This window comes from Protopterus annectens, chromosome 11.part0, assembly GCF_019279795.1.
Source record: "Protopterus annectens isolate FY-2018-M chromosome 11.part0, PAN1.0, whole genome shotgun sequence".
NCBI lineage: Eukaryota > Metazoa > Chordata > Ceratodontiformes > Protopteridae > Protopterus > Protopterus annectens.
The window spans coordinates 287,491,652-287,517,233 of NC_056745.1; the positions used below are offsets into that span (position 1 = coordinate 287,491,652).

A 25,582-nucleotide genomic window follows, 5' to 3' on the forward strand; every position below is an offset into this window, starting at 1 on the left:
TGTGTGACATATTATAATGTGTTTACCTTAGATATGTGTGTGTATTCCTATCCAATGTGTGTGTGTCAGTGGTGTACAATTTGGTGTGTGCACAGACAGCTGTGAATAATCAATAACTGTAGTCCACTGTGTTGTGAGACATGGGCTTCAGTTCTCTAAGTGTAAGACCATGCCCAGTATGACCTTCTATATTGAGTGTGTGCATCCATTCCAGGGAGGGTTGGACTCCAGTTCAGGCATTTGTGTGCTACAGCTACACCTATCAAACTGTTTCTGCAGGATATCTGTAGATAGCTTGCCAATATGGAGACACAATGGCTTAACATACAGGGGATACTGTAACTATTCCTATCTGCGCTGCTTGTGTGACATGTTTGGTTGTGGCATAGATATTCTGACATATGTACTGTTTTACACTGTGATGTGTCATGTCATTGACTACTGACAGTTATCATTCTTTCTCACAGTTATTTACCGTGAAATACGAGATGACTGCTGCTGAGACCAATAGTCTGAGGCATATAGACTACACATTCTGGCACACACCTGCCATTGTGGAGGGGTAGCTACAGACAATAGACTGCTGGTTCTGTGTAAATAGTGCAGCACCTTGTTAGTGTGCTGGCTGGGGTTACTCTCCTTGTGCTTTTCTCAACTTCAAGGAATGGCCATATCCTGCTCGGGCCATACCTCTCAGCTATACAGATACACCCAGGTTATCCAGAGGCAGGACTCATATATCTGATATATCTGGTCAGTTTACCTTCACATTGTGGTTTATAAGCAGTTTTGTGGCTATTCATTCATGGGTTTGCAGTCAGAAGTAGTATGGGTGGATATTAGAGTTTCAGACTTCACACACTCCATGATATCCATGCTTCTACACCCACCCCCCCCTCCCCCGTTATTCTCTCCTCCACCTAACATTATGTAAGCAATATCACAGAGGTATCCCTATAGCTGGGCCTTTATCCAAATAGTATTTATGGCCTGATCCACAGCTCTTGCAGTAGGAGATGGGGAGGCATGCTACTGGCATTTGTCAACATGGCCTTGCATTTGTTTTCTGTTTACTGTTCGGTTGTAGGTTGGGACCCCCTGACATTCCATACATATGGGTGTAGAATGGGCTTTTGCCAGAGGACTGTAGGCCATTTGAGAGTACTGCAGGCCATCTGTGGGATTGTGGGGGGGGGGGGTTGCACATCTGCAGACTTTAACATTTGAAAAGACTGTACTGGTATTTCAGTTACTCTGTTTGCTTCCATTTCACATTGTATTGTAACTTATCATGCAGACAGGAGGCACATCAGTAGAATACATATATTAGATCTTAATAGCATATATTTCAGTTTTAGACTTCTTACCCTTCAGAACTGGAATGCAACTGGCAGACCTATTGTAGTATGTCTGTGTAGGTCTGGTAGGGGGCTGTTCACCATTGCCATAATTTGGGAGCCTTAGCCCAGCCTTTCCTCATGGTCATCTACACCTGTCCTGCTGGGTGAGGCTGGTGGTGGATATGTGACCCTCACTGACATCTATGTGTGTGACCTATTGACACCTGCAGCTCTTTGGGCATCACATGTACTGCAGTGGGGGTTGACACCTTGTGTAGTGCTGCCTAGTATGTTGACACCAGTATTTGTTATGAATTTCCTGCTGTCCCATATAGCTGTCTGCTGTTTTCTCATTCAGCCACCCAATTCCCTTGCATGCTTGCATCCATATCATACATACAAATATGAGAACATACTACTCCATTCAGTAATTGATAGGAAGAGTGACTTACCTTGTTGCTGGGCCAGTATTGAGGACAGTGGTGGAGGGCTGACTATGTTGAATGCACATAGTACACTCCCTGTACATGGTCTCAGGTAGTGTCATGTTTGGCATCCCTTTTACTGTCTGTGTGAGTCAGAGAGAGGTATCAGTCCCTGGGACCCTACAGTGTCAATGTATGTGATATGCATTGCCTCTTTGCCAAGGCCTGGGCATACTGTGCACGCCTCCTTCTGCCTACAGGGGCAGGCTCAGGATGTTCCTCCGAGTCTGTCTGTGCCCGTGCTGGCCCTGGCAATGGTGGGGGGCTGTGTTTCCACAGGATCATATTGTGTAGCATGGCACATACTATGAACATTTTTGTACATTTAGCTGGAGAATACTGCAGGGCTCCAACGGATATGTCAAGGCAGTGGAACCGTGACTTGAGCATCCCAAACACACGCTCTACAATGATCCCGGTTTGTGCGTGTGCCTCATTATGGTGTTCTTGTTCGGGTGTATGTGCATTTCTGATGGGCACCAGTGCATAGCCAGCATCCCCCACTAGATGGACATAGGGGATGTCCCCCCTGGAAAACACCTGATACAGCTGTGAGCAATGCCAGATGTGGGAGTCATGATAGCTTCCAGGGCTACCAGCACACACATTCATGATAATGCCCTGGGCATCGCATATGACCTGGCAGTTGATGGAGGGGAAGCCCTTGCGGTTTATGTAGACCCTGCCCCACTTACCGGGTGATGCTTTGATGTGGATGTGTGTGCAGTCTATAGCACCGACTACTTCAGGGTATTTTGCTATACTGTGGAAAAGACACATACACATGGTCAGCACCTCACGGGCAGTGGGGAAATATATGTGCTCATTGGCATGTTGTGTCATGGCATCCAGGAACTGGTGGAGTACCCTGGATGCTGATGCCTGTGAGACCCTCCATGATATCCCCAGTTGGTCTTTGGAAGGTACCTGTGGCTAGTATTCTTATGCCTAGACATACCTTGGTATCCACTGGGATGGGTTCCCCTCTATTAGTTCTGTGTGTATGGCGTGGCTGGCACAGCTCAACGATTTGTTGTAGAATGTTCCTGTCCACCCTATAGCGCTCTACTATCTCCAGCTCATGTAGGCCCTGGTAGGTTACCCTGGGTCTGTACACTCTACTCCTCCTCCTCATTGTGGATCAGTTGTCAGCATTCTCCTCCTCAACACCCTCAGTCTCTAGCACATATTGATGGAGTAAAGCAGCAGCAGCCTCTAACATTAGATTTAGTTATTTTTGCCAGTTAAAAATCCCCCATCTGTGTACACTGGTGGTGTAGAATTTGTGGGAAAAAACAGTCTGCAGGGTGTTTGCATACTTTATATTAGTGTGCTGGGCTGCTGTATATATAACTGTCTGATTCTGATACATTCCACCTGCCAGCTATGCTAGTTCTCCTTGATTGCCTTCCTACTGCTGTTTCCCCTTCCCACTTCCTCCCTATTTAAGCCCCAAGGCACGCTGCACATACCAGGTGCTCAAATGTATACAGTTCTGTTATTTCCTTTGTTTTTTTTTTTTTTTGTTTTGGGCCTGCTGCGAGCCACGCACACCCTTTTAGATAATGTAAGCTCCTTTAAGTAGAAATGGCCCTCCCTGGACATGAACACGCTCTGCATTTCATGAAATAAGACATTATAGCCTCAGACACACCCCCTTCCTTAGCTGTGCTTAGCTAAGGGCAAACACGGGTCACAGAGCTCCAGTGCTTATAGCAAGCATGACACACACCCTTATGAAGTCATTCAGCTCTTATACTTGCACTGTTGTATTGCTGCACCTACACAGTTAGGTGCAAGTTTACACTTTGAGGAAATCCGAGATTCATTATAACTCCTCTCATTTGCATACCCCAATGTGTACATCCTTAGTTACTGCACTTAGATGGACCCTTTCCCCTTGACAACCAGGGCTCCATCATATTGCTTACATTCTGCATGCCATTGACTATAATGGCAAAATGCAGACTTATCTTAAAATTGACTTTTCTCTTTTTTTTTTTTTTCGGCACGATCCCATTTGCGCACTGCTGCCTTGAGCTTAAGAGGCCGTGATCGGCCCAAAAAAAGTTTAATTTTATAAAAATATAAACATTTATTAATGCCAATGGCCTTATATTTGCCCATTGGCATGTGTGTTTGACTGTAATACATGCTTTCCATGAGCTGTCCTGCCTCCGTTTGCTCAGATGCGGAAATGTATTCAGTTACTAACTGAATACATGTCTGCTCTGACACTGTTCCTGCATGGAGTCTGGCCAGCTTCATGGATCACAAAAATCACCTCATTTGCATGTTTTTTACCAGCAAATGAGGTGACTTGCATCCCACATAGCTTTCCATGCAGGAATAGTGTAGGGCCGCTCATGCACGTGAAAACGGCAATTTCCTGGATCGCTCGGCGGCCATTTTCTGTGCAGGAGCTCCTACAATGTTACTGCATGGAAAATAGCCATTTGTGAATCTGGGGGACTGTGAACATTAGGGAAACTAAGTATCACATCCAAAGAACATGGCTCATATGATGATGCTCCTGCTTAATGCAATCAGTTTCCTTCCATCATACCATAAGTGCTGTGGTTATAGGTAGTCACTAGGCTTGCAGTCCAGAGGTCCATTGAGGAGACTGGCCAAAGTCTATAGTTGTACCAAAGCACTGTGGGATTATGTGAATGGCTCAAGGACAGGGCAAAAATAGGAGATGAAATCAGTGATGTTCTGCAAAACTTGAGACAGATAAGTGCAGATTTCTCTAAATCACTTAAAAAGTTGACGGAACAACAGGTATTTCATCAACATATATTTTTTGAATGACAAAACAGTGAAAGTCTAATAACTAACTGTAATTCTAATGATTTACCAAAGAAACCAAAGATAAAGACATTTTTAATAGTGGTCTGGCAGTTGGGGTGGGGATTAAACTCCTGTTACCTGTAGCTAAGGCACAGGAACTCAGACAGTGCCCAGTAAATGGGGCATTTTACACACACACACACACAAACACACACACATGCATCTCTATCTCTCCTAATAAAATCTACCTGTAAGGAGAATGTCATTCAGTCATACAATCTACCTACAGTGCTCTTAAAGGGGCATGTGGTTCTCCGTGCTGCTGCACTCCATTCACAGTCACTAAGCAATATAATGCTATGAAAGAAAAGAAAAGCACCATCTCTCCTGTTTGGTTTGCTTTGCTGTTAAAAAAAAAGTTCAGTTTGTACAAAAGTTAAGTTATGCTCCAATGTTTGTCTTGGTCTCTTGTTTGCTCTGTGTATATGCGTACAGCTCCAGCCAATAGCTGCTGTTGCACTACAAGGAGGAAATGAAACTCCAAAATCACAGCTGAATGATGTTCTGCCTTCACTAGCCATTTTTCTAAGCCATGCAGTTTTACTGGTTACACCACTGATTTGTATACCTTACTTTTCAGCTTCTTTAACATTCTTCTGGCACATACTACCCCTAATACTCTGTGCCATGTTTGCTGATTCTAGCTTTGACCTCTTCATTCAGACTTTTCTTCTTCTTTTTCAGAACCACCACTCCCATGCACTTGAAGCTGTTAACCTGTTCTTCTATTTTCTGTTCTACTGTAATTTTCAGCTTCTTCTGATTTCCAACATTTGCTGCCTGACAACTGTCTTGTCTGTACTCTGTTTCATCCTGTATGCCTTAATTTTTGAATTCCATTTGCCTATCATTTGCTGAAGTTCCTGCTCAGACTCTGCTTGTAATGTCACATCGTCTGCAGAAAGCAGCTTTGTTGATCTGTCCCCTCTGATCTGTTTGCTAATGTAGTCCATTACCACTATGAATATCAGTGGTCTCAGAGCCCTGCTGCACACCCACTCCCACTGGGAACACCTTAGTGAGTTGTAATACTGTTTTCACTTGTGGCATTGGGTCCTAGTACATAGTCTGCACTAATGTTACTGTTCATTCCTGGCCTTTGAACTATTGAAAGACAGCCCAAATCAAGCTGCTTATCTGTTCTATAGTCCTGACACACCCTGTTTTGAGAAGCTGCCAGTCTTCTTTTATTCTGCATTTACCCTCTTCTTCCTGAGGAATTACATCCCTGAGTATTTCTTTGAAGTGTTGTGCTTTTGTTCCAGTCAATTCCCGCATTTTCAGTCTAGTGTTGTTGATCTTAGAGCCTTCTCTGACCACTTCTTGCAGCTGATTGTGCCTACCAGTAGTTTAGGTTGTGGGCTAACTGTTTCGCTGGAGATGACTTTGCAATGTCTTATTCTACCTTAGTGCCCTGTCCTCATTAGGAGGAAATTCACCTGAGTTGAATATTGGCCACTCCTATATGTGATCTTATGACTGTCTCTCTTGCCAAACCACGTGTTGGCAATTATCAATCCATTTGCCAGAAAGAAGTCTAGAATGGCTTCTCCTTCTTTACTCCTGTTGTCCCACCCATGTGAACCTAGGCAGTCCTCATATTCAGTTCTGTCTGTCCCAATGTGGACATTCAGGTCCTGCATTATCAACACCAACTCATGTTGTCCTGTTTTAACAAGTAGGTCCTACAATTACCGCCTGCATGCACTCTTTTCCCTTCTACCACAACCCTGATGTGGGGAATAGGCTGAGATTATGAATGCTAGCCTATCTTTACACTGGAGTCTGACTTTCATGATTCAATCTCTAATTCTAACTGTTATGAGTCTATCTCTAATTCTAATGGCAACCCTCACTGTCTTCCGAAGCGTCTCCCTCACCACAGCTCACAAAGAATTTCTAGTGTGCCCCTCCCCCCAGTAGCAGACTCAGGATCCCAAGCCTTACTGCACTGACCTTCCATCATGTCTCCTGGATACACATGAAGTCCAGCCTCCTGTTTACTACCATGTCATCCATTTCTAAGCTGCATAATGTCAGCAAACCTTTATTTAGTATAGAAACTGATTGATTTTACATACAGCTTTCACTTAACAGAGCTATTCCAGGTAATTCAAGTTGGGCAAATGGACACTACCCAACCAGTAGCTTACTGACCCAGAACAGCTGGGCTATATGGACAGCACACACTGGCTAATAGAGGCACATAGATCCCTCCTACTGTTTGTATGGGGTGGGTCCTCAGCCCACTTATCACTAGCAAATACACATGCCCATTTTTGATGACATTAGTCAATGTCACCAAATCATCTAGAGCTTTTAAAATATATATTACAAATGTTATTAATGCTGAAACAACAGAGAATGTCAAATTAACATTAACATGCAGGCGATATTAAATGGGTATTCTTAAGGTTGATCTGTTCTTGGGTAACTTTACCTATGGGACAGAACTTTGGAAAAAGGCACTAGCAGAATGGCAACATGCAAAGAAAGCTAAATTAAAAGTTTAAAAGTCTTACAGTACCAGAAAATAAGTGCACACATACACATAACTTAAAATTTATCTTCCTGATATGTACAATTGGTACTATACCTCCCAGCTTCTTCGATCAAAATCAGGTCAGAAAAATAAATATTTATTTATTTATTTAAATAATCACAGGGATGGTAAAGCATCTCAGTTTTAAGATGTTATGAAAGAAAACATTAGCAAGTACTGAATATAGGGTCTCAAGAATACATAAGTGTTACAAAAAAGTCATAACAGTTATGACTGCATCACCAAGAGAGGCCCAAAAATGCTGTTGTTGAAACATCAGGCAAGCTATAATGTGTTTCTATATATTTACATCTGATGATTTAATTTGAACATTATTTCAGAAATGTTATACCAGAAAAGCTAAATCTAGAGATATTAACAAACACAATATGTTAATTTCGGAGCATGGATATAGGTCTGATAAAGCAAAAGAATATTACCATCTGCAAAGGGATGGTCACAGTCATTAATAAACAATGGTGTAAAAATGCTAAGGTTTGAGTCTTTGAAAGGGTAGAATTAAAATGCAAAAAAAAAACAAACAAAAAAAATTAGCATTTTAGTTTCTGTTGAGCCTAATTCTGGAAGAGACAAAAAGGTTGTAGTGCATGAGCAGGGTACCAATATTGCAAAAGTGAGAATGTTTCATAATGCAGTGATAGACACAAATGTTAAGACATTTCAGTGCCACAGGAAATCAGACAGAAGTCACATATTATTCTCAATGTATAATGACTAGGATAGATTATATATGTTATATTTCACAGAAGGGTGTGTACTTAATTGAATGCTTTGATTCACACATCCAATAACTCTTCCTTAGGTTCATAGGTGTATACTAGGGGACGACCACTAAGGCCCTTATAAGCCTAGCTGTGCAACCTAAATGTTACCCACAGATTTGATTTATATAGGGGTGATTTACTTTCTGCCTACAATGTCCATCAGAGACAATGGCGTCAGATTTGGGTGAATTTCTGATTACCCATCCATTGGTCCAAGTTGCACTTAAATAGGGTTAGGGAGGAACTCTATTTCACATGGACGGGAAGCCTGTTCCAGAGAATGGGAATTCTGTGAGAAACATATCTCCAACACGTTCTATTTCTTATTGCAAGCAAAATTCTGGTCTTTTTATCTAGTAGTTCTGATTCTGTTTGTTTTGCAGATTTGCAAAATGTTTATAAAAATAGGGTCCAGGGATGGCCTGTATACCAGACAAAGATCACTTCTCAGAAGCCTGTATGATACCAAGTAAAGAAACAGGGCTTTAAGGTGCTTAACATGTTTACTCCCTATATTATTTTTATAAGGAACCTTTGTGGACATTACAGTTGCTGGATGTGCCTGGTCAGGAAACACATTTAAGGGGGCATTATACTCTTATGATGGATCTGATGAATGCTGGGTACAATGGTGCGATGAGCTCTTTGGACATAGATGTTATGCCCTTACTTATAACTTAAGCAACAAAGAAGGATTTTTTTTCTACCTTGAACACATGTTGGCCAAAGGCTAGTTAACTATCTACATAGATTTCCAGATCCCTGGCTAATAAATGAACTTTTAGGGGTATTTTATTGATGACGTAGTTACCTGAGTTGGCCATCCTCTCAAAAGGTACTATAATGCATTTCTTGATATTGAATTTTAATCCATGGCTTTGGCATCAAACATTTGTCTATGTTAGACCTTCCTAAAGGGTGTTCTCATTTTGTGGGAATTCATTGACTGCTCACAGTTTGCAATTATTTGTGAACTTGGTCAACCAGAGGCCTTTGACATTGGCTTTGACCACCAAGAAGTAGATGCCAAAGAGGAGTGGGCTGAGCACAGAGTCCTAAGGGACTCCACTAGTGACTGGCCTCTTTGTGGATGTGGCCTCACTGATACTAATCTCTTGGGTCTCACCTGTGAGCCAACTAGCTATCCAGCATGTTATAAAGGGATTTATGCCTAGTCACATAAGTTTGTTGACAATGCCTAGGTGGGGTAGTGTATTAAATCCTTTAGCCAGATCTAAGTAGGCAGTATGCAGCACTTTCCCCTCATCAATTGCCTTAGTGACCTTTTCAAAGAAGTTCACCTGGTTCAGTAAGCATGACCTTCCTTTGACAAAGCCAAACTGGGATGGATACATCTCTGTAGGTCTCCTATGTCCTTGATGATAATTTATATGAAAATTATTTCCATTGGTTTGCAAACAAGACTTGCCAGACTAATGGGCCTGTAGTTTCCAAGATCTGTTGAAGGTCCTCCATTATGAAAGGAGATGCCCACCACAGTCCTACATTTTCTGGTACAAAGCCTGTTTTAAGACTATAGTTAAATAGTGACATCAGGGGTCATATTTTAGACTATTCAGGTGACATCTTGGAATGTTATTGGGGCTCACTGAGGCTGTGCTATTGGCTTTAGTGTGTGCAGCCAGTACATGGTCCCTATTTATACTTTGGAAAGGATAAATTCAAGAATGTTTCTTGGGAGATGGTCGTGAGTCAGAAGAGGATAAAGTTGGATGTGAATTTGTCTGCTAACAGGATTGCTATATTGTCAGGACTGGTGAATGTGGCACCATTAACCAAACCACCATTTTAGCATATTACTCTGTGCTGTCCTTGAGGTTTCTGACAAAGCTGAAAAAGGCCTTATGGTTATCTTTCACCTCAGACAATATCGTAATTAGCTCTCTTAGTTTTCTATTTATTTTGATGAGAGTTTTTATCTTTATGGGAATTACCCTTCCTGATTTTTGCTTTATGTTTTTTTTCTTTTGTTGTATATTCTGTTTAATTTTGGATGTTACCAGGGTAGCTTGTTTCTGGGGATAGTTCTGAGCTTATTTCTGGTAGGTACAGCAGCCTCTATGCAACCATTGACGTGTTTGTAAAGAGCTTCTGAGAACAATTCAACATCAACTGCAGTGTTCACAGGTCTTGGATGGGCATTCAGTTTTGACAAACCATCACTTAATAAAGTTAGTCAACACTGGAATAGTTCCTAACTGTTGCTGGCTTTACTTTGATTATGGAGCTGATTTTGACTTTCACGAAGACAGTTTTATACCTGGACCTTACTGGGGGGGTGGGGTGGGGGTGCAGCACTCTCACATATTTGTGAGTATGAGGCCCAGTATACTGGTGCCTCTATTGGGTATATTCACTCTCTGGTCAAAGGCATTTGTATTTATGAAGTCCAGGAATCACTGTGTCTTTATATTCGAGGCCCTTGAAGATTCCCTGTCTATAGAGGGGTAATTAAAGTTTCCATGAGTAAGGTGTTAGGATGGAATGTCAGTGCCTCCAGTAGGTCCAAGTAGGTATTGTGAGCTTCTTAGGACATGGAGGATGACATATAGCTGGCTAATAAATGGTATGGGATTTTGTCTATGGTAATCGGCATGTCTAGGAACTCCATGGAGTCAGCTTATTTTACCAACTTAGAGGAATGCTTGTTACTGATATATATCGAGACACTGGTGGTTTCCTACTTATTTGCTAAACGTAGAGACATTTAAAGACTTGGTAGTGGAAATTATTTGAGAAGTATTATGGAAGATAAACATTTTTACAGAAGGAAAGGTAGTGAGTGAGTTAAAGTGAAAATGGAGTTTAAAAATAGGGTAGAAATAAAAGAGAAAGAGACATAGGAAATAAATAATAGGACTTATTTAGGGGGTTGACAAAGGTTAAAGTATTGCAGAATAAGGAAAATCAGACAGAACAAGAAAAGGAGCAACTGCATAGAGCTAAAGTGAAAATAAATGCATATCTGGATAATATTCACAAGTTTAGAAAGGTGTAAAAATATATAAACTCACGATTGCTAAAGGCTGCTCAACCAAACAAAAATATTTAGAAAACAAGCAGAGCAAATTACCTTTAACCAAATTTTACTTACCCGATCCCATTTCTACGAAGCTGCATTCCACCAAATGCACGGACTGCCAAAATCCTTTCTCTGTGAAAGGAACTACTTGGCCACCATGGTGAACTTTGCCCTGTCTTCGGTGTAGTATGATCTTACAGTTGGTATATTTAAGTGGGGTGGGAGGTGAAGCCCTCGCATGGAGGTGTGTTGGGGGGGTGAAGCCCTCCACTTTGGTTGGTTTACTTTTGCTATGTTTAGGTTTATTCCCATGATGGCCAGGTGGTTCCTTTCACAGGGAAAGGATTTCAGCAGTCTGTGCATTCAGTGGAATGCAGTTTTATAGAAATGGGATTGGGTAAGTAAAATTTGGTTAAAGATAATTTTGTTTAAAGAAAGTAGACCCATATATATATATATATATATATATATATATATATATATATATATATATATATATATATATATCGTTCCCTATCAGAAGCCTGAAACACTATAAGCCTGAAAATCAAAATCCTGAAACCAAAAGCCTGAAAATTCAAAATCTCGAAAACCCAAATTCCTGAAACTCAATATATAGAAACACAGGATGCAGGAAGGGTTGGAGGCAGGAATTAAAGTGGGAAGTGTTCTTCTCTAAAAGGCTGTGTTTGAACAAAGGAATCCAGCAGGGTACTAGGCAGTAAGATACAAACAGTGAAAATCTTTGTAGTCTCTTTAATTTTATGTACAAATCAGGTATATTTTTTCAACCAGAGAGAAATTGTGGATGATAATTAATAAAGTGTTGAAGGAATTTATTTTGGTGGGGAAGATGGCAAGAATTAAGTAGGATAATTTGATCCATCTCATAGAACAAGGTGGCTTAAGATTCCCTGATTTTGAATAGATGCTTTACAGCTACACAGTTAATGACCATATACATAATGCAAGCAGAAGGTTATAAATCAAAAATAAAAGGGACCATGAGTTGCTTTAGTTCATTGCTATGTTGGTAGGTCTGTCACTCTGGCATTGCCTAAAACAGGAAATGTGGGGGATGGATAAAATTTTAGCCAGTATTCAAAAGCCTAGAGGGAAAAGGTGCAGACCATCCTTTGAAAGTTTGGCTTTGTTAAGGGATGGTATAGTCTACTTAAGTTGATAGACTTCTTGAAGAGGGTCACCATGGGTATAGATGAGGGAAAAACTGTGCATATCATCTACTTTCACCTGGCCAAAGTGTTTGATACAATTCATCACTGAGGTATTGTTGAAAAACTCTCAGAACTAGGCATAAATCCCTACATAACTTGCTAGATTGCCAGCTGGCTCACAGATAGGATCCAAGAAGTCAGGATTGGTGAGATCAACCCCATCAAGAGACCGGTCACCAGCTGAGTATCCTAGGGCTCCATGTTGGGCCTGCTCTTGTTTGGCATCTACGTCTCAAAAGTCTAAGCTTATGTTAAAGGCCTTTGGCTCAACAAGCTTGTCAGATGACTGTAAATAGGGAGCTCTCATAGATTCTCCCCATGACACCAATATCTTACATGATGGTCTGACACAAACAAATGACTGGTGTGAAAATCATGGATTAAAAGTCAATGCAAAGAAATGGATTATAGTGCATTTTGTGAAATTGTCTACCCAAGCTAATTACTTCATCAAAGTAGAGAAAATAAAGACCAATATCTGCTGGGCAAAACAACCTCTGTTCAGCAAATGCAATGAACAATGTTAATAAAATAACAGAGGAAAGTACCATGAACTGCTTGAATGAAATTCAACAGAAATATCCTTAAAATCCAAAGATTTAATACAGCAAAAAAACAGACAAAACAAAAAGACTGCAGTAAGTGAGCGCTTTCACGTTTGAATCAACGCTTCTTCAGACTTTAACACAGCAGTCAGAAATGCATCTCTTTAAATATAGGAAATGACATCACTTTAACAAATTACAAGACTAGAATACATAATTAATTAATCATGTGTAATGGAAAAAATTCAATCAAGAAATGCATATCAAAATACTATTAAAAATGTATGCATATAATATACTAGAAAAATCACTATAAAACTTCATAATAATGCATCTGTAAAAATCTATATAAGTATGCAAAATAAAAATATATGAACAATGAAATTAAAACTAGGTAATGCAAATTTATGAGCATATCAAAAAATACTACTAGTGTCTCAATTATTTGAATAGTACCACTGATTTCCTTTGCTTTGAATGCTCCCATTCTGCCAGTGTTATTGACTTCTTAGATGTTAAAGTGACCAAGGATCCCAATGGCTTTGAAACAGAACTATTTAGGAAACCTTGTTGGAAAAATAATCTTTTGCATCGAAATAGTATGCATCCTCAGCATGTTCATAAAAACATAGTAAAGAATCAAGTAATGAGAGTATCCAGATTGACTACCAATGATACAGTATATGACCATCACAAAACACAATTAACCAAGGATTTTACATCTAGAGGTTATAATATATTTGATGTCACTAATGATGTGTTTGAAGGGGACCGACACAGAACAGGTTCTGGAGCTCCAGTGATGAGACGATCAAATGTTCATTCATCAAATAATAGGGACTGTGTCAATGTCCCTATTAATAGGATAACAATACCATTTACCAATAGAAATAGTTATGTAACTAGGGTTCTTAACAACAATTGGAAACTATTACTAATGGATGAAAAAATCAAGAAGTTGATAGATGATAGACCACGCATAGCATATAGGAACATGCAGTCGCTTAACAGGCTCCTATGTTATGACAGGGTGCATGAGAGCCATAAACAATCTGACAGACATGGGACTTTTCCATGTCGTTCCTGTAATCAATGTAAATACATAACTGATTCTAGTTACTTTATACACCCAGCTACTGGACGCACATATAGTTTTGGAAATTATGCTGATTGTAGATCTACCAATGCTATATATGTTGCTGAATGTCAGCTTTGTAAGCAATTTTATGTAGGTAAGACCAACAGGTCTCTACGAGAGCGCATAAGGGAGCATATATATGCCATTGAGAAACATAATACTACCAATGCCTTAGCGAGGCATGTGGTAGAACATGGGTCTTCACATACTTTTAAATTTAGGGTATTGGAATTGATCATGAGAAGTGGTAGATTGGGTGACATTAAGAACTTTACCGAGGAGAGGGAAGGCAAATGGATTTTAAAATTACAAGCCCATAAATATGGGCTTAATGATAGGGTTACTCTTAAACCGTTTTTAAATAGCAGACCATTGAGACACTAGTAGTATTTTTTGATATGCTCATAAATTTGCATTACCCAGTTTTAGTTTCGTTGTTCATATATTTTTATTTTGCATACTTATATAGATTTTTATAGATGCATCATTATGAAGTTTTATAGTGATTTTTCTAGTATATTATATGCATACATTTTTAATAGTATTTTGATATGCATTTCTTGATTGAATTTTTTCCATTACACATGATTAATTAATTATGTATTCTTGTCTTGTAATTTGTTAAAGTGATGTCATTTCCTATATTTAAAGAGATGCATTTCTGACTGCTGTGTTAAAGTCTGAAGAAGCGTTGATTCAAACGTGAAAGCGCTCACTTACTGCAGTCTTTTTGTTTTGTCTGTTTTTTCGCTGCATTAAATCTTTGGATTTTAAGGATATTTCTGTTGAATTTCATTCAAGCAGTTCATGGTACTTTCCTCTGTTATTTTATTAACATTGTTAATTACTTCATCAAAAAAACACCCCTAACAGCTGACCTGATAGTTTGGGATTTGGGAACATACGTAGACAATAACGTGGTGTTCAACCAACACGTAGCCATATCAGTAAGAAAATCATTCTATGTCACTCAACTCATAAGCAAGGGTATGGCACCCAGATCCAAGGAAGGAATAATGCCATTCTACTTAGCGCTTATCAGACCTATCATTGAGTACAATGCTCCCTTTGACATGCACCTAAACACGCACTTGCAATAGTTGGAATGGTCTCAAAGGTTCCTCACTAGGAGAATCCAGGGTATGAATACCCTGTCCTACACAGATTACCTTAACATCCTATCTCTGTACACAGATCACTTTAAGGTCCCATCTCTGTACTCTGTCTGCTACAGGTTATTAAGAGATGATCTATGCCTAGAATATAACTCATCTTCATATCCATATCTGATGGATCTCTTGTGGATCCACAAGACAAACAGCACTAGAAACAGTAGATCCAAGGACCTGAACTTTGTCTGTGACATAAATAGAACCTGCTGGAGGGACCAATATGTGTCTACATAGATCCCCGCACTATGGAATAAGCTCCCCATCAAATTAACCCCGAGTCTGGCCCCCGTGTCTCTGATGGACAGAGGTAGACATTAAGGAAATTGACCCCCAGGTAATGTACCCCACCCAGATAACCTTTAGCTCCATCTTTATTTACATACCCCACCATATAGGTGTCCAATGAACTCTGGGAGAAAAACTCGTTGGGTTGCACGGCTAGGCTTGCAAAGACCTTGGTAGTTCTTATATTATATTATTATAAACCTATGATCCTATGAAACAGAGGAGAAGTTCAAAAAAATAAGGGGAGAATAGAATTTTGGATGCAGATTCTTAAGGAGAATAAAAACAATAATATATAATATATTTATAAAGGTGTAGAAAGTATTCTAAGAAGTAAGCAAACATGAGAATGAAGAAAGGAGATTTTGTTAATAGGGCTAACTGCAAGTAGAGGTATAGAAAGCAGGTAAGAGGGGACTGGAATTTCCTGGTGTAGAGTACCAGAAGCAAATAATTAGAGAAGGTAAGGTAATAGTGTAGGATGAGGCCAAAGAGTAGTCTGGACTATAGTCTATAAAAGTCTTGGAGACTACCAGGTGAGCAGATTCAACGATCCTACTTGTTCTCCAGTGTTCTGGATTTCAGGAAGAAGACAAAAATCTAGATTAGGATAAGTAATCATACTGATTTCAAGCTGAGGTGTCTATCTAGGTAAACAAGATCCCTCTTCTGGAGGAATAAGGCAGCCAAAAGTACTTTTCAGAAGTACTGTTTATTCCTTTTATTGGTTAGCATCCTTGTTTCATATCAAAGTATAAGCAAAGAAATAGGGATAAGGAAGTGCTAAGTGACAGACCGGCTCTGGTAGAATGTTTAATGGAGTCTAGAAGAGAAGCTGCTGCTGAAAAATAAATATTCAGTAGGACATTTATTTATTTATTATTTATTTATTTCCAGTTTGGTTACTGGGGAAGTCCACTGGGTCAACATGACCCGTTTTCAGTGGAGGCCCGGGGAGAAAAGCAACAAGAAAGAAAGCATTGTACAAGTTCAGTTACAATAACATGCAGGAGTATACAAGATAACATTGTATTGAGAAACACAAATGCGAATTTACAACAAGCATAGTTGGCAGAATCTGTTAAGAGAGAAGTTAAGGGTGATTCAGTTACTTTTGATGCAAGGGAACATGAGTGTTGAGAGTGATTGTCAGTTAAATTACATCTATTGAGGAATCAGATTATGCTTGCTTTATATACATAATTAAAGTAGAAAGTAGAAAATTATTCTCAATATTTACATTAATTACAGGTTTAGACATGCGAGCATAGCTCTAGGAATTCTAAGTTGGTTAAAGATAGTGAAACTAAAGAAGTTAAAGAGAGCTTGTAAAGGGTTATAGGTATGAGACTGTGGGAGATTTAGAGAGCTGTGTACCAGGGGAAAGGACCCCTAGGGCATAGAGATAGCAAGGATTAAGTAGGGTGGAGGCAGGTGCATTTCCATTTAGTGGACAAGTGTTTGAAAAGTTGGCTTTTGAAGTTGTCAGAGTTAGATGTGGTTCTTAGTGTGGAGGGAAGGGAATTCCATTTTTTGCCTAGAGCATAAGAGAGGAGCAGTTGGCCAGCAGGGCGCTTAGGTTTGTGGATAGCAATTAGATTCTGGTGCTCAGATCTAAGTGTTCTTTTAGGAATATAAGGGGAAGGATATTAGCTAGAGCAGGGCATTTTGTGGGATGAAATATAAGTCTATGAGCTGTGGATAGTTGCAGGTAGTCCAGGTGGTTAGAAATGTCTAGCCAATTCAAGGATTGAATGGTGAGGCAATGATGGGTGGAATGTTTGGAATTGGTGGCAAATTTAGAGATTTTATTGTAGCAGTTTTCTAGTTTGGAGGTCGTAGAGGCGGACAGGTTGGTTAGGAGAGGAGCACCATATAAGGAAGGAAGAAGATATGTAGTGGCCAGAGTATGCCTAGTGGAATTAGAGAGAAAGCGATTGTTCCTATACAATATACCTAGCTTTTGGTGGGTTTTATTAATGTTTTGTTGAATGTGGGTGTCGAACTTGAGGTGTTCATCAACAGTTATGCCTAGGAGTTTAGCAGAAGGTACCACTTCTATGGGTGAGTTGGATTGGCTAAGGACTTTGAATTAATTTTTGTTACTGAAGTAGGTCTTGGGGGGGGGGGGATAGTAGGATTTTAGATTTATTTGCATTGAGAGAGAGGTGGTTTTGGTGCATACAGTTTTCTGTTGTGGAGAATGCAGTTTGAGTTTTTGTCAGCAGTTCAGAGAAGTTAGTAGCAGAGCAGACTAAGGTAGAATTGTTGGCATATTGAATGATTTTTGCATCTGGAATAGCAGTTATTGATGAAAATGTTGAAAAGCATGGGCCCGAGGATGGATCCCTGTGGTACGCCTGCTGGGGTAGGTAAGAAGGAAGAAATGGAGTTCTTCCATTTGACTGCCTGCGATCTGTCTGATAGATAACTAAAGAACGAGGATAGAGTTTTTGTTGAGAGGTGAAGGTTTGAGAAATGGTTGAGTAAGTGGTTGTGGGAAACAGTGTCAAATGCCTTAGACAGATCTCGTAAAACAGTAGAAACTAGGTGTCCAGAGTCTCAGGCTTGATTGACAGTTTCAAGGAAAGAGTGAAGGGCGGCTATGGTGCTGTGGGCTGGGCAGAAACCATGCTGGGTGGGTGTGAGAAGATTGTTTTGGGTTAGGAATGGCATAAGTTGGTAGTGAATGCATTTTTCAAGGATTTTAAAAATTGGGGAGAGCAGAGCAATGGGGCGGAAGTTAGAGACACTGGTATTTTTGTGTCCTTTATGGAGAGGGATGATATAAGGTGAGCACCAATGTTTGGGGATGTAGGATTCATTTATGGATCTGTTTATAATGATGCTGAATGGGAGAGCAATACCATCTGCAGCATATTTTAGGTAGAAGGGTAAATATTGTCAGGAGCATTAATGCATGTTTTGAGTTTGAAAGCAATTTTTTTATAAAGTTTGTGGAGACGGGTTTAAGGTCAAAAGAAGAGGAGGGTTGTTAGGAGAGTTTGTAGGCTGAGAGTGAGGGGCAGTTGGGTTATTGTTAGGAAAATATTTGGTAAGGGCAGAGATGCTTTCTATGAACAATTAATTGAATTCCGTGCCTAGTCCCGGGTTGGATTTGCTTGGGTCAGGACAGGGATTATCCTTTGTGCCTGGATGGAGGAGAGAGTTTATAGAATTCCAGAATTGCTTTGGGTTTTTATTGTTATTGGACTGGAGCTTGATATAGTAGGATTTTTTGTCTTTGGTGATTAGCTGTTTTACTAGGTTGCAGAGCTGTTTATATTAAAGCAGGGTAGTGGGTAGTTTATTATTTTGGTAGAGCTTCCAAAGTTTGTCTCTTTGGTACATAGTCTGTTTTGTTTGTTTGGAAAGCCATGGAGCTGTGTTAGTTTTTATTCTTTTATATCTTAAGGTGGCTAGAGAGTTTAGAGTGTCAAGGAAGATAGAGTTAAAGTAGTCTATGGCTTTGTCAAGGGGAAGGGTCTTTAGAGTTTTCCAGTTCATTTGTTTGATTAAGTTTGAGAAAGTGGTGGGGTTAAAGTTGGTGAGGTTACGAGTGTGAATGTATTGATGTTGGTATGGGGAAGAGCTAGTGGAGGGATGGATGAAGGCTGGGAGGTGGTCACTAATGGTATCTGGAATTGTGCCTGAGTTGGTTATTTTGTTAGGATTTGAGACTAGGATCCAATCTAAAGTGGAACCAGGGGGGTTTGTTTTATTAGGTCGAGTGATAGAGTGGATTATTTGAGTAAAGTTGTAGAGACTGATGGATGGGGATGGAGAGGGGCTAATTATTTGGTTCCAGTCGATATTTACGTCTCCTAAGATATAAGTTTCGTAGTTCATTTTTGTGGATGCCCATAAGAGAATCTCCTCGAGAGCTGAGCTATTATTACCAGGAGAAATATAGAGGGCAATGAAGCAAATATTTTTCTGCTTGTTTAGCTTAAGTAGTCCAGCAGTTAGTTCGGTGTTTTGGAATTGTGGGATTGGAATTTGGAGGGGAATTAAGGTGAGAATGTTAGAGCAGAATGGGGCAGTGCCACCACCTTTTTTTCCTAGTCGGTCGTTTCTGTGAATATTGTATCCTTGGGGCAGGATCTCTGAGTCGGAGATGAAGGGTTTGAGGCAGGTTTCAGCTATGGCTAGGATGTCAGGTTGGTTGTGGTTTAGCCAAGGATGGAAGTGGTGAGCTTTGTTACAAAGACTCTGTGCATTGATAGTAATGATCTTTAGGTGATTAATGTGGGTGGAAGAAGTAGAGGGGTTGGTGTTATTACATTGAGTAGGACCGGGGTTGGGATGGATATCACCGGCTTGGATTATGTTGTTGAAGGAAATGTCTTTTAGACATTTTGGTTTGCTAGGAATGTGTTTAGGGAGTTTTGAGATTAGATTAGGTGACAGTATCTTAGCTTTGCAGGGGAAGAGGAAGAATTTAGGGTGGAATAGATGGAGAGAGTTGGGCTGAATGAGAAAGGGGGAGATAGAGTGGAAATGTGAGTAATAGTGAGGATGAGGATGGAATTGTATGGAGGTTACTTCTGTGGGTAGTAATGGACAAGTAAGGGAGGAATATGAACTAGCATAGCATAAGGGAATTAGAAAGAGAAAAAAGAGACACTGGACCTGGAAAGTGTGGTGATTTAAGGAGGTCATGTCAGATGAGAGAAAGAGATAAGTGTAGATTTGAAGGGGAGAGAAAGGCTGATTATCAGAGAGGGTTTATAATGGGATTGAGGTTTTCTAGGAATTAAGAGAGAGTGGAGGAGAGTATGGGTGAGTAGGTGGAGTATTAGTGAAAGAGTGTGGGAAGGAGGGATTTTGGTGGGAGGAGTTGAAAGGGGTGTAGTAATTGGGTAATAGGACTAAAAGGGGGGGGCAAGTGATGAATAAGGGTAAGAGTACTGGGGGTGTGTGGGAATTGGGGGCAGGGTAGAGGAGTGGAGTGAGCCCGCAGGGCGAATGGAGCAGGAAGAGCAAAAGAGGAGAGTGCAGCAGAAAAAAGTAACAGCAAGAAGCAGTTGAAATAACTAAAGAAAGGAGGTTTGTACTAGATTATATGATTCTTTCTTGTTTTACTTTTCAGGCAAGGTATTTTATTCAGCTCTTACTGAGGGAGGCTGACTAAGGAGGGAGGAGATATTACCAGGTGTGGATATTAGATCACAGCTGGTTCTAGTGTGAGGATTAAGCCTATTGGGTATATAAAGAGTGACTGGCGGAGTTGCATAGGCAAATGTTGCCACCTAGAGGTGGAGAGAGATAGTGAGCAGCAGGGATGAATCAAAAAAATATTCTAAGATAGGGCTAACAGGAGGGGGGAGAAGGCACGCGGTCTGCAGTGGGCTGCTAAAAATGCACACACAGAAAGTCAGACAAACTCTGTAATATAAAATATTGCATGATAAGAATAAGAGGGGGTTAGAAAAGATTGGTATAAGAGCCTAGAAAGGCTATTTACAAATGAACAATATGGGAACATCCATACAGCTCTCAAGTATAAGATAAAGTCCATAAGGCTGAGGATTTTTACTTGGAAGTGTTTGGAGAGTTACTTTTATACTGCAAGTATACATTCGAGAATTTTTCCTATAACTGGGAACATATTTTTTTGGGAGAGAAACGAGTTGGCAGATTTTAAAAAATTCCCTATGAAATACTCTGTCTGAAATGATGATCGAGAAAATGGCTGTAGTAAAGAAATAAATTCTTTTGAGCTGGGACATGGGATCTAACTTGCCTATACATAGTAAGGCCTTACTAAGTTTAATGCTATTGAATTCCAAAAAAAGCAATTTCTAAACAATGGAAATCAAAATCTAAACCAACTGTAATTGAAGTACTTAATGTTGTAAAGGAGATGAAAGAACTAGAGGTGGGAACTTTAGAAAAGGGAAGGAGTAAATGACATAAAAGTAAATGGAATTTGTGGTATTAATGCATGTGTGTTTATGCCTTAAGTGGCAATTTAATAAAGGTGTTATAAGAAAAAAATACATATATTTATCACCATTCACCCCTTGTCATTATGCAGTTTCAGTATTCCATCAGTATCACCAGTTAAGAAAAAAACCTGCCCTCATCTATTAAAAAGACAAAATAGTTATAAAATGCAACTCCCCCCCCAAAAAAAAATAAATTCCACCTAAGACAAACCTCAGAAATGAAATTCAATACAATTAAACTGGAAAAATTAATAACTATAAAACTAACAAATATGAACATAATCCTCATTCCATTACTGAAATAAGAAAAATGGATAAATAAGTTTTCCTGGCAATTTATCTAATTACAAAACTGAAACCAATTGGAAATATTAATTTAAGCATACAAACAGGGGATAAAGTAACAGCTGGGGTCTGGAGTTGTAGTAAATGAAATAGCTCATTTTGCAGGATTACAACAAAGAAAAAGATCAAACAGACAAACATATAACAATGAAAATACCCAGGCAAACTAGTGTATCCACTGTTTAAAACCTTAAACCTCCTCTGAAGGACATCCATTGGAAATATACAAATGCCCCTAAGGCATACAGGTGTCTAACTTCCATGGCTTCTAAAATGCCCACTGACCTTTTACATTTCATAATTCTTTTTGATATATTCCGACCAATAAAGCCAACCCTTCTATTTGTAGACATGACATGTTTTATAGTGTTTTATGGGCTCATTAGTACAGTATAAGTGGTAGTTTGGTCATTCTCTGAAAAAAAAAACTATTATAAAAAGCCCAATATTCATAAAACTGGGGATGATTGCAAAACTGTCACAATATGTTCATGCCATTAAGTGTCTATCTTCATATTTCCTACCTTTAAATGAGCTTTAAAGTATTATACAGTGAAGACTGTGGATTGCCTGCCTTTTTGTTGTTTTTGCCTATGTAGCTTTTCTGTATTACTTTTTTTTCTTAACAGTTTGGTTCTTGTTTGGTAAATTTTGCAGTCATCTCTAATGTTATTGGCATTAGACTTTTTATAAACTGAATGTTCACAGAAGTGAGGATAGTATATTTATGAGGCATTAATACTGCAACACTGAGGGGATCCCACATGCTACTTCTACTACAGCACAGCATACCTAATAGCTAATTACTGCAATATAACACAATTCCCTACACTGCTTTTGTATACAGTGAAGGCATTTCATAATTGTAGTAGCTTTGCCAGTCACACTATGTAGCTCATCTACATATGTGTTGAGCATCAGCTGTCTTCTTGCTGAAGTATAACATATCTCTTCTTCAGAAGCATTATCTGTTTCTCTGAACATGAACTTGGCCTTGTCCATACACTGTGCATATTGTTGTTCTGAAACCCCAGCTATTATCGTCAATACCACAATACAATTTCTGCCTGCCACAGCATCTCTATGCCACTGTAATACATATCTTTGTTGCAAAACGAGCTGTTGGAATTTTTAAGCAGTTCTCTACTGAAATATATATACATACATATGTACATATATACATAGAGATATAGATATTTAATACTATATAAAGTATTTTTCACTAATATAAAACATATTCTTACCTTCCAAGGAAAAAAGCAATGTAAAAAGTGGAACTGTTCAGATTAACGAATTGGAACAGAAACATCTTTAAAGTGAAGCTGTTCTCCCACTCTGATTCTGTACGAGGCTGTTCTGTTAGATGAAAAAAAATATTAATTTTTATAAAGTTGTTTGTGCCTCTCCTCTTAATCCAGTCTTAAATTCATAACTTTCAATTCTGACACTTGGATTTCAGTTGACTGCAATTTTTACACATTAAAATGATGCTGCAAGTTTCTGCAACCATAGATACCTTTGCTGTAATGTTGGAGAGTGCTGCTTGTAAGGTGATGAAAATTGTGCTCTGACAAGTTGTGGTTTTGTGATAATGCATATGTTATTGAAATCACACTTGTGAGGGGGTCACTCCCTTTCCTCATGATGCAGTAACCTTTGCAGTTCATTCTCTGCTTATAGGCTCTGGAGGACGTTGCTCCCAATAAAAAAAATATGTTTTGTATCACAGCTTGAGTATCATTTCAAGCAGCTTACTTATCTCAGAATGCTATATTAACTCTGTTTTATGACAGGATAATGTATGCTTGCATACTTGCATTTTCTGTCTGTGGTAGGGAGCCAAGCAACTTCAGTCCAAATGTATTTTAAAACTTTCTGAGGGGGAAAGCCTGCTGAACTGTGTAGAAATATTTGTTACCTAAAGTTTTGTATAAGACTGATACAGACAATTTGCCAGTACAGGAGTTTAGAGTTACTGCCTATCCCTATATGGGCAGTTGTATCTTGAGGAAAAAAAACATGAAAAATGGAAAATGTCATGAGATTTTTTGGCTAAAAAATCCCACATATTTCTTAAGTCTAATAGTTGAACAAAACAATTATTATTGGGATGGTGTTTATATAAAATGTGTATAATACTCCAGGCATGGTCTTAAAGGCTGCCTTTATAAAGAATGAATAGCTTATTGTTTTTTTCCTGCAGTGACATTGCTTATGTACCCGACAATCCCCTACAAATTCCTTAATATCTCATTATAGTGACTCCAAAGGTTTTTATGAATTTTCAATATGGTAAATGTCTCATTTTTTTATAATGTGGTCTTTCTGTGAGTTTTTATTTCACAGGGTCATGTATGTTGTTGCTGCAAATGAAAGCTGCCATATTGTTGACAATTTCTACAAACTTGCGTAGTGCCTTCTCATGTTATCTGGGCCACATTGCATTATGACTCTATGAAAGAGTTCTGCATGACAAAAAAAAAATGCATTTCTTCTAGCCTTTCTGCAGTGTCACTTTCATAGCCGCCAAAAATGATCCAATGATCCTCTGTACAGCAGAACTTGCCACACTTTTTTGCAGATTCATTTCAATGTTAGCCTCTGTATCTTATTTTAATATATGCACAAGACTGGGACCCATTTGTCAGTTCGGCACTTGCACATTAATTTTGCAGGTGGTGGAATCCTGTCAAATGCTTTGTTAAATGGTTTGCAGATGCAGCAGCACAACAAACATATAAACAAAAGTTAATATAAAATAAGCCCACCTTCTATTTATTTCTTTATATTTATTTATAAACAAATACAAATCCTCCAGTGGAACCTCAGCTGTCATAGCTTTCTGTCTAGAATTCCCAGACTTGTAAATATTTATCACTTATGTCAGTACTATACATGGAACAGAAGGGAAATGTTTCACTAAGAAAATGGACCAGATAGAAGCACATTTTCAAATCAAAAGAAGAAAGAACATGATGAGCATTCTATAGTGAAAATGAATAATTATTAGAGAATGGGTGAACTGTACAGCAGCACTCTGATTGGAGAACGAATGTTCTCCAGCGGGGTGTTAATGTAGAAGTAAGGCCATCTGAAAAATGAGTCTGCCACTTCATGGCAGCATATCAAGCTACAATGAACCTTAGACAGGAAAAAACTTAATGGCCACCATTATTTTATGATTGCTAAGCAGCACTTCTGCTGTTTAGCGAGTGTAAAATGTAAAAAAAAAAAAGAAAATTAAAAAAGTGCACACGCGAGCATGTGTGTGTGTTTATGTTTGTGTGTGTGAGTTTATCCGTGAATGTCAGTGAAAATTAGAATGACTGAGCCATGATTTTATAGTTGTTAAGCAGCACTTTTGCTGTTTAGCAAGTGTAAAAAAAATAAACAGAAAAAAGTGTATGTGTGTATGTATATGCATGTGTGTTTATGTTTTTGTCTGTGTGTGTGAGTTAATGTGTGCATGAAAGCAGAAGAGACTGTGTGTATATGTATGTGTGTGTGAAAGCAGAATAAAATGTGTATGTTTGTATGAGAGAGAGAGACACAGAGTAAACAGTAACATCGAGTGAGGCATTATTTTACACTCGCTAAGCAGCTGTGTGTGTGTGTGTGTGTGTGTGTGTGTGTGTGTGTGTGTGTGTGTGTGTGTGTGTGTGTGTGTGTGTGTGTGTGTGTGTGTGTGTGTGTGTGTGTGTGTGCTTGCGAGTGGGAGTGTATGTGTGTATGAACTCAGAAGAGACTGGGTGAGTGTGAGTGAGAGAGAGAGAGAGAGAGAGAGAGAATGAAGAGTGAGAGTGATCCCTGTCAGAAGCAGCAGTTAAGAAGTCTGCATAGCTCTCATACATACCTCTCAACTG

General features: G+C 39.2%; 1 protein-coding gene across 7 annotated transcripts in view; it reads right to left on the minus strand.

Moving 5' to 3' along the window:
• ANO4 (anoctamin 4) overlaps nt 1-25,582 on the minus strand; it is a 1,520,875-nt gene that overhangs the window by 315,632 nt on the left and 1,179,661 nt on the right. For all 7 annotated transcript variants that reach the window (XM_044087781.1, XM_044087780.1, XM_044087779.1 and 4 more), the window contains one exon: nt 22,964-23,075. In XM_044087781.1, the coding sequence (XP_043943716.1) occupies nt 22,964-23,075 (112 nt within the window). The remainder of the gene's footprint in view (nt 1-22,963; nt 23,076-25,582) is intronic.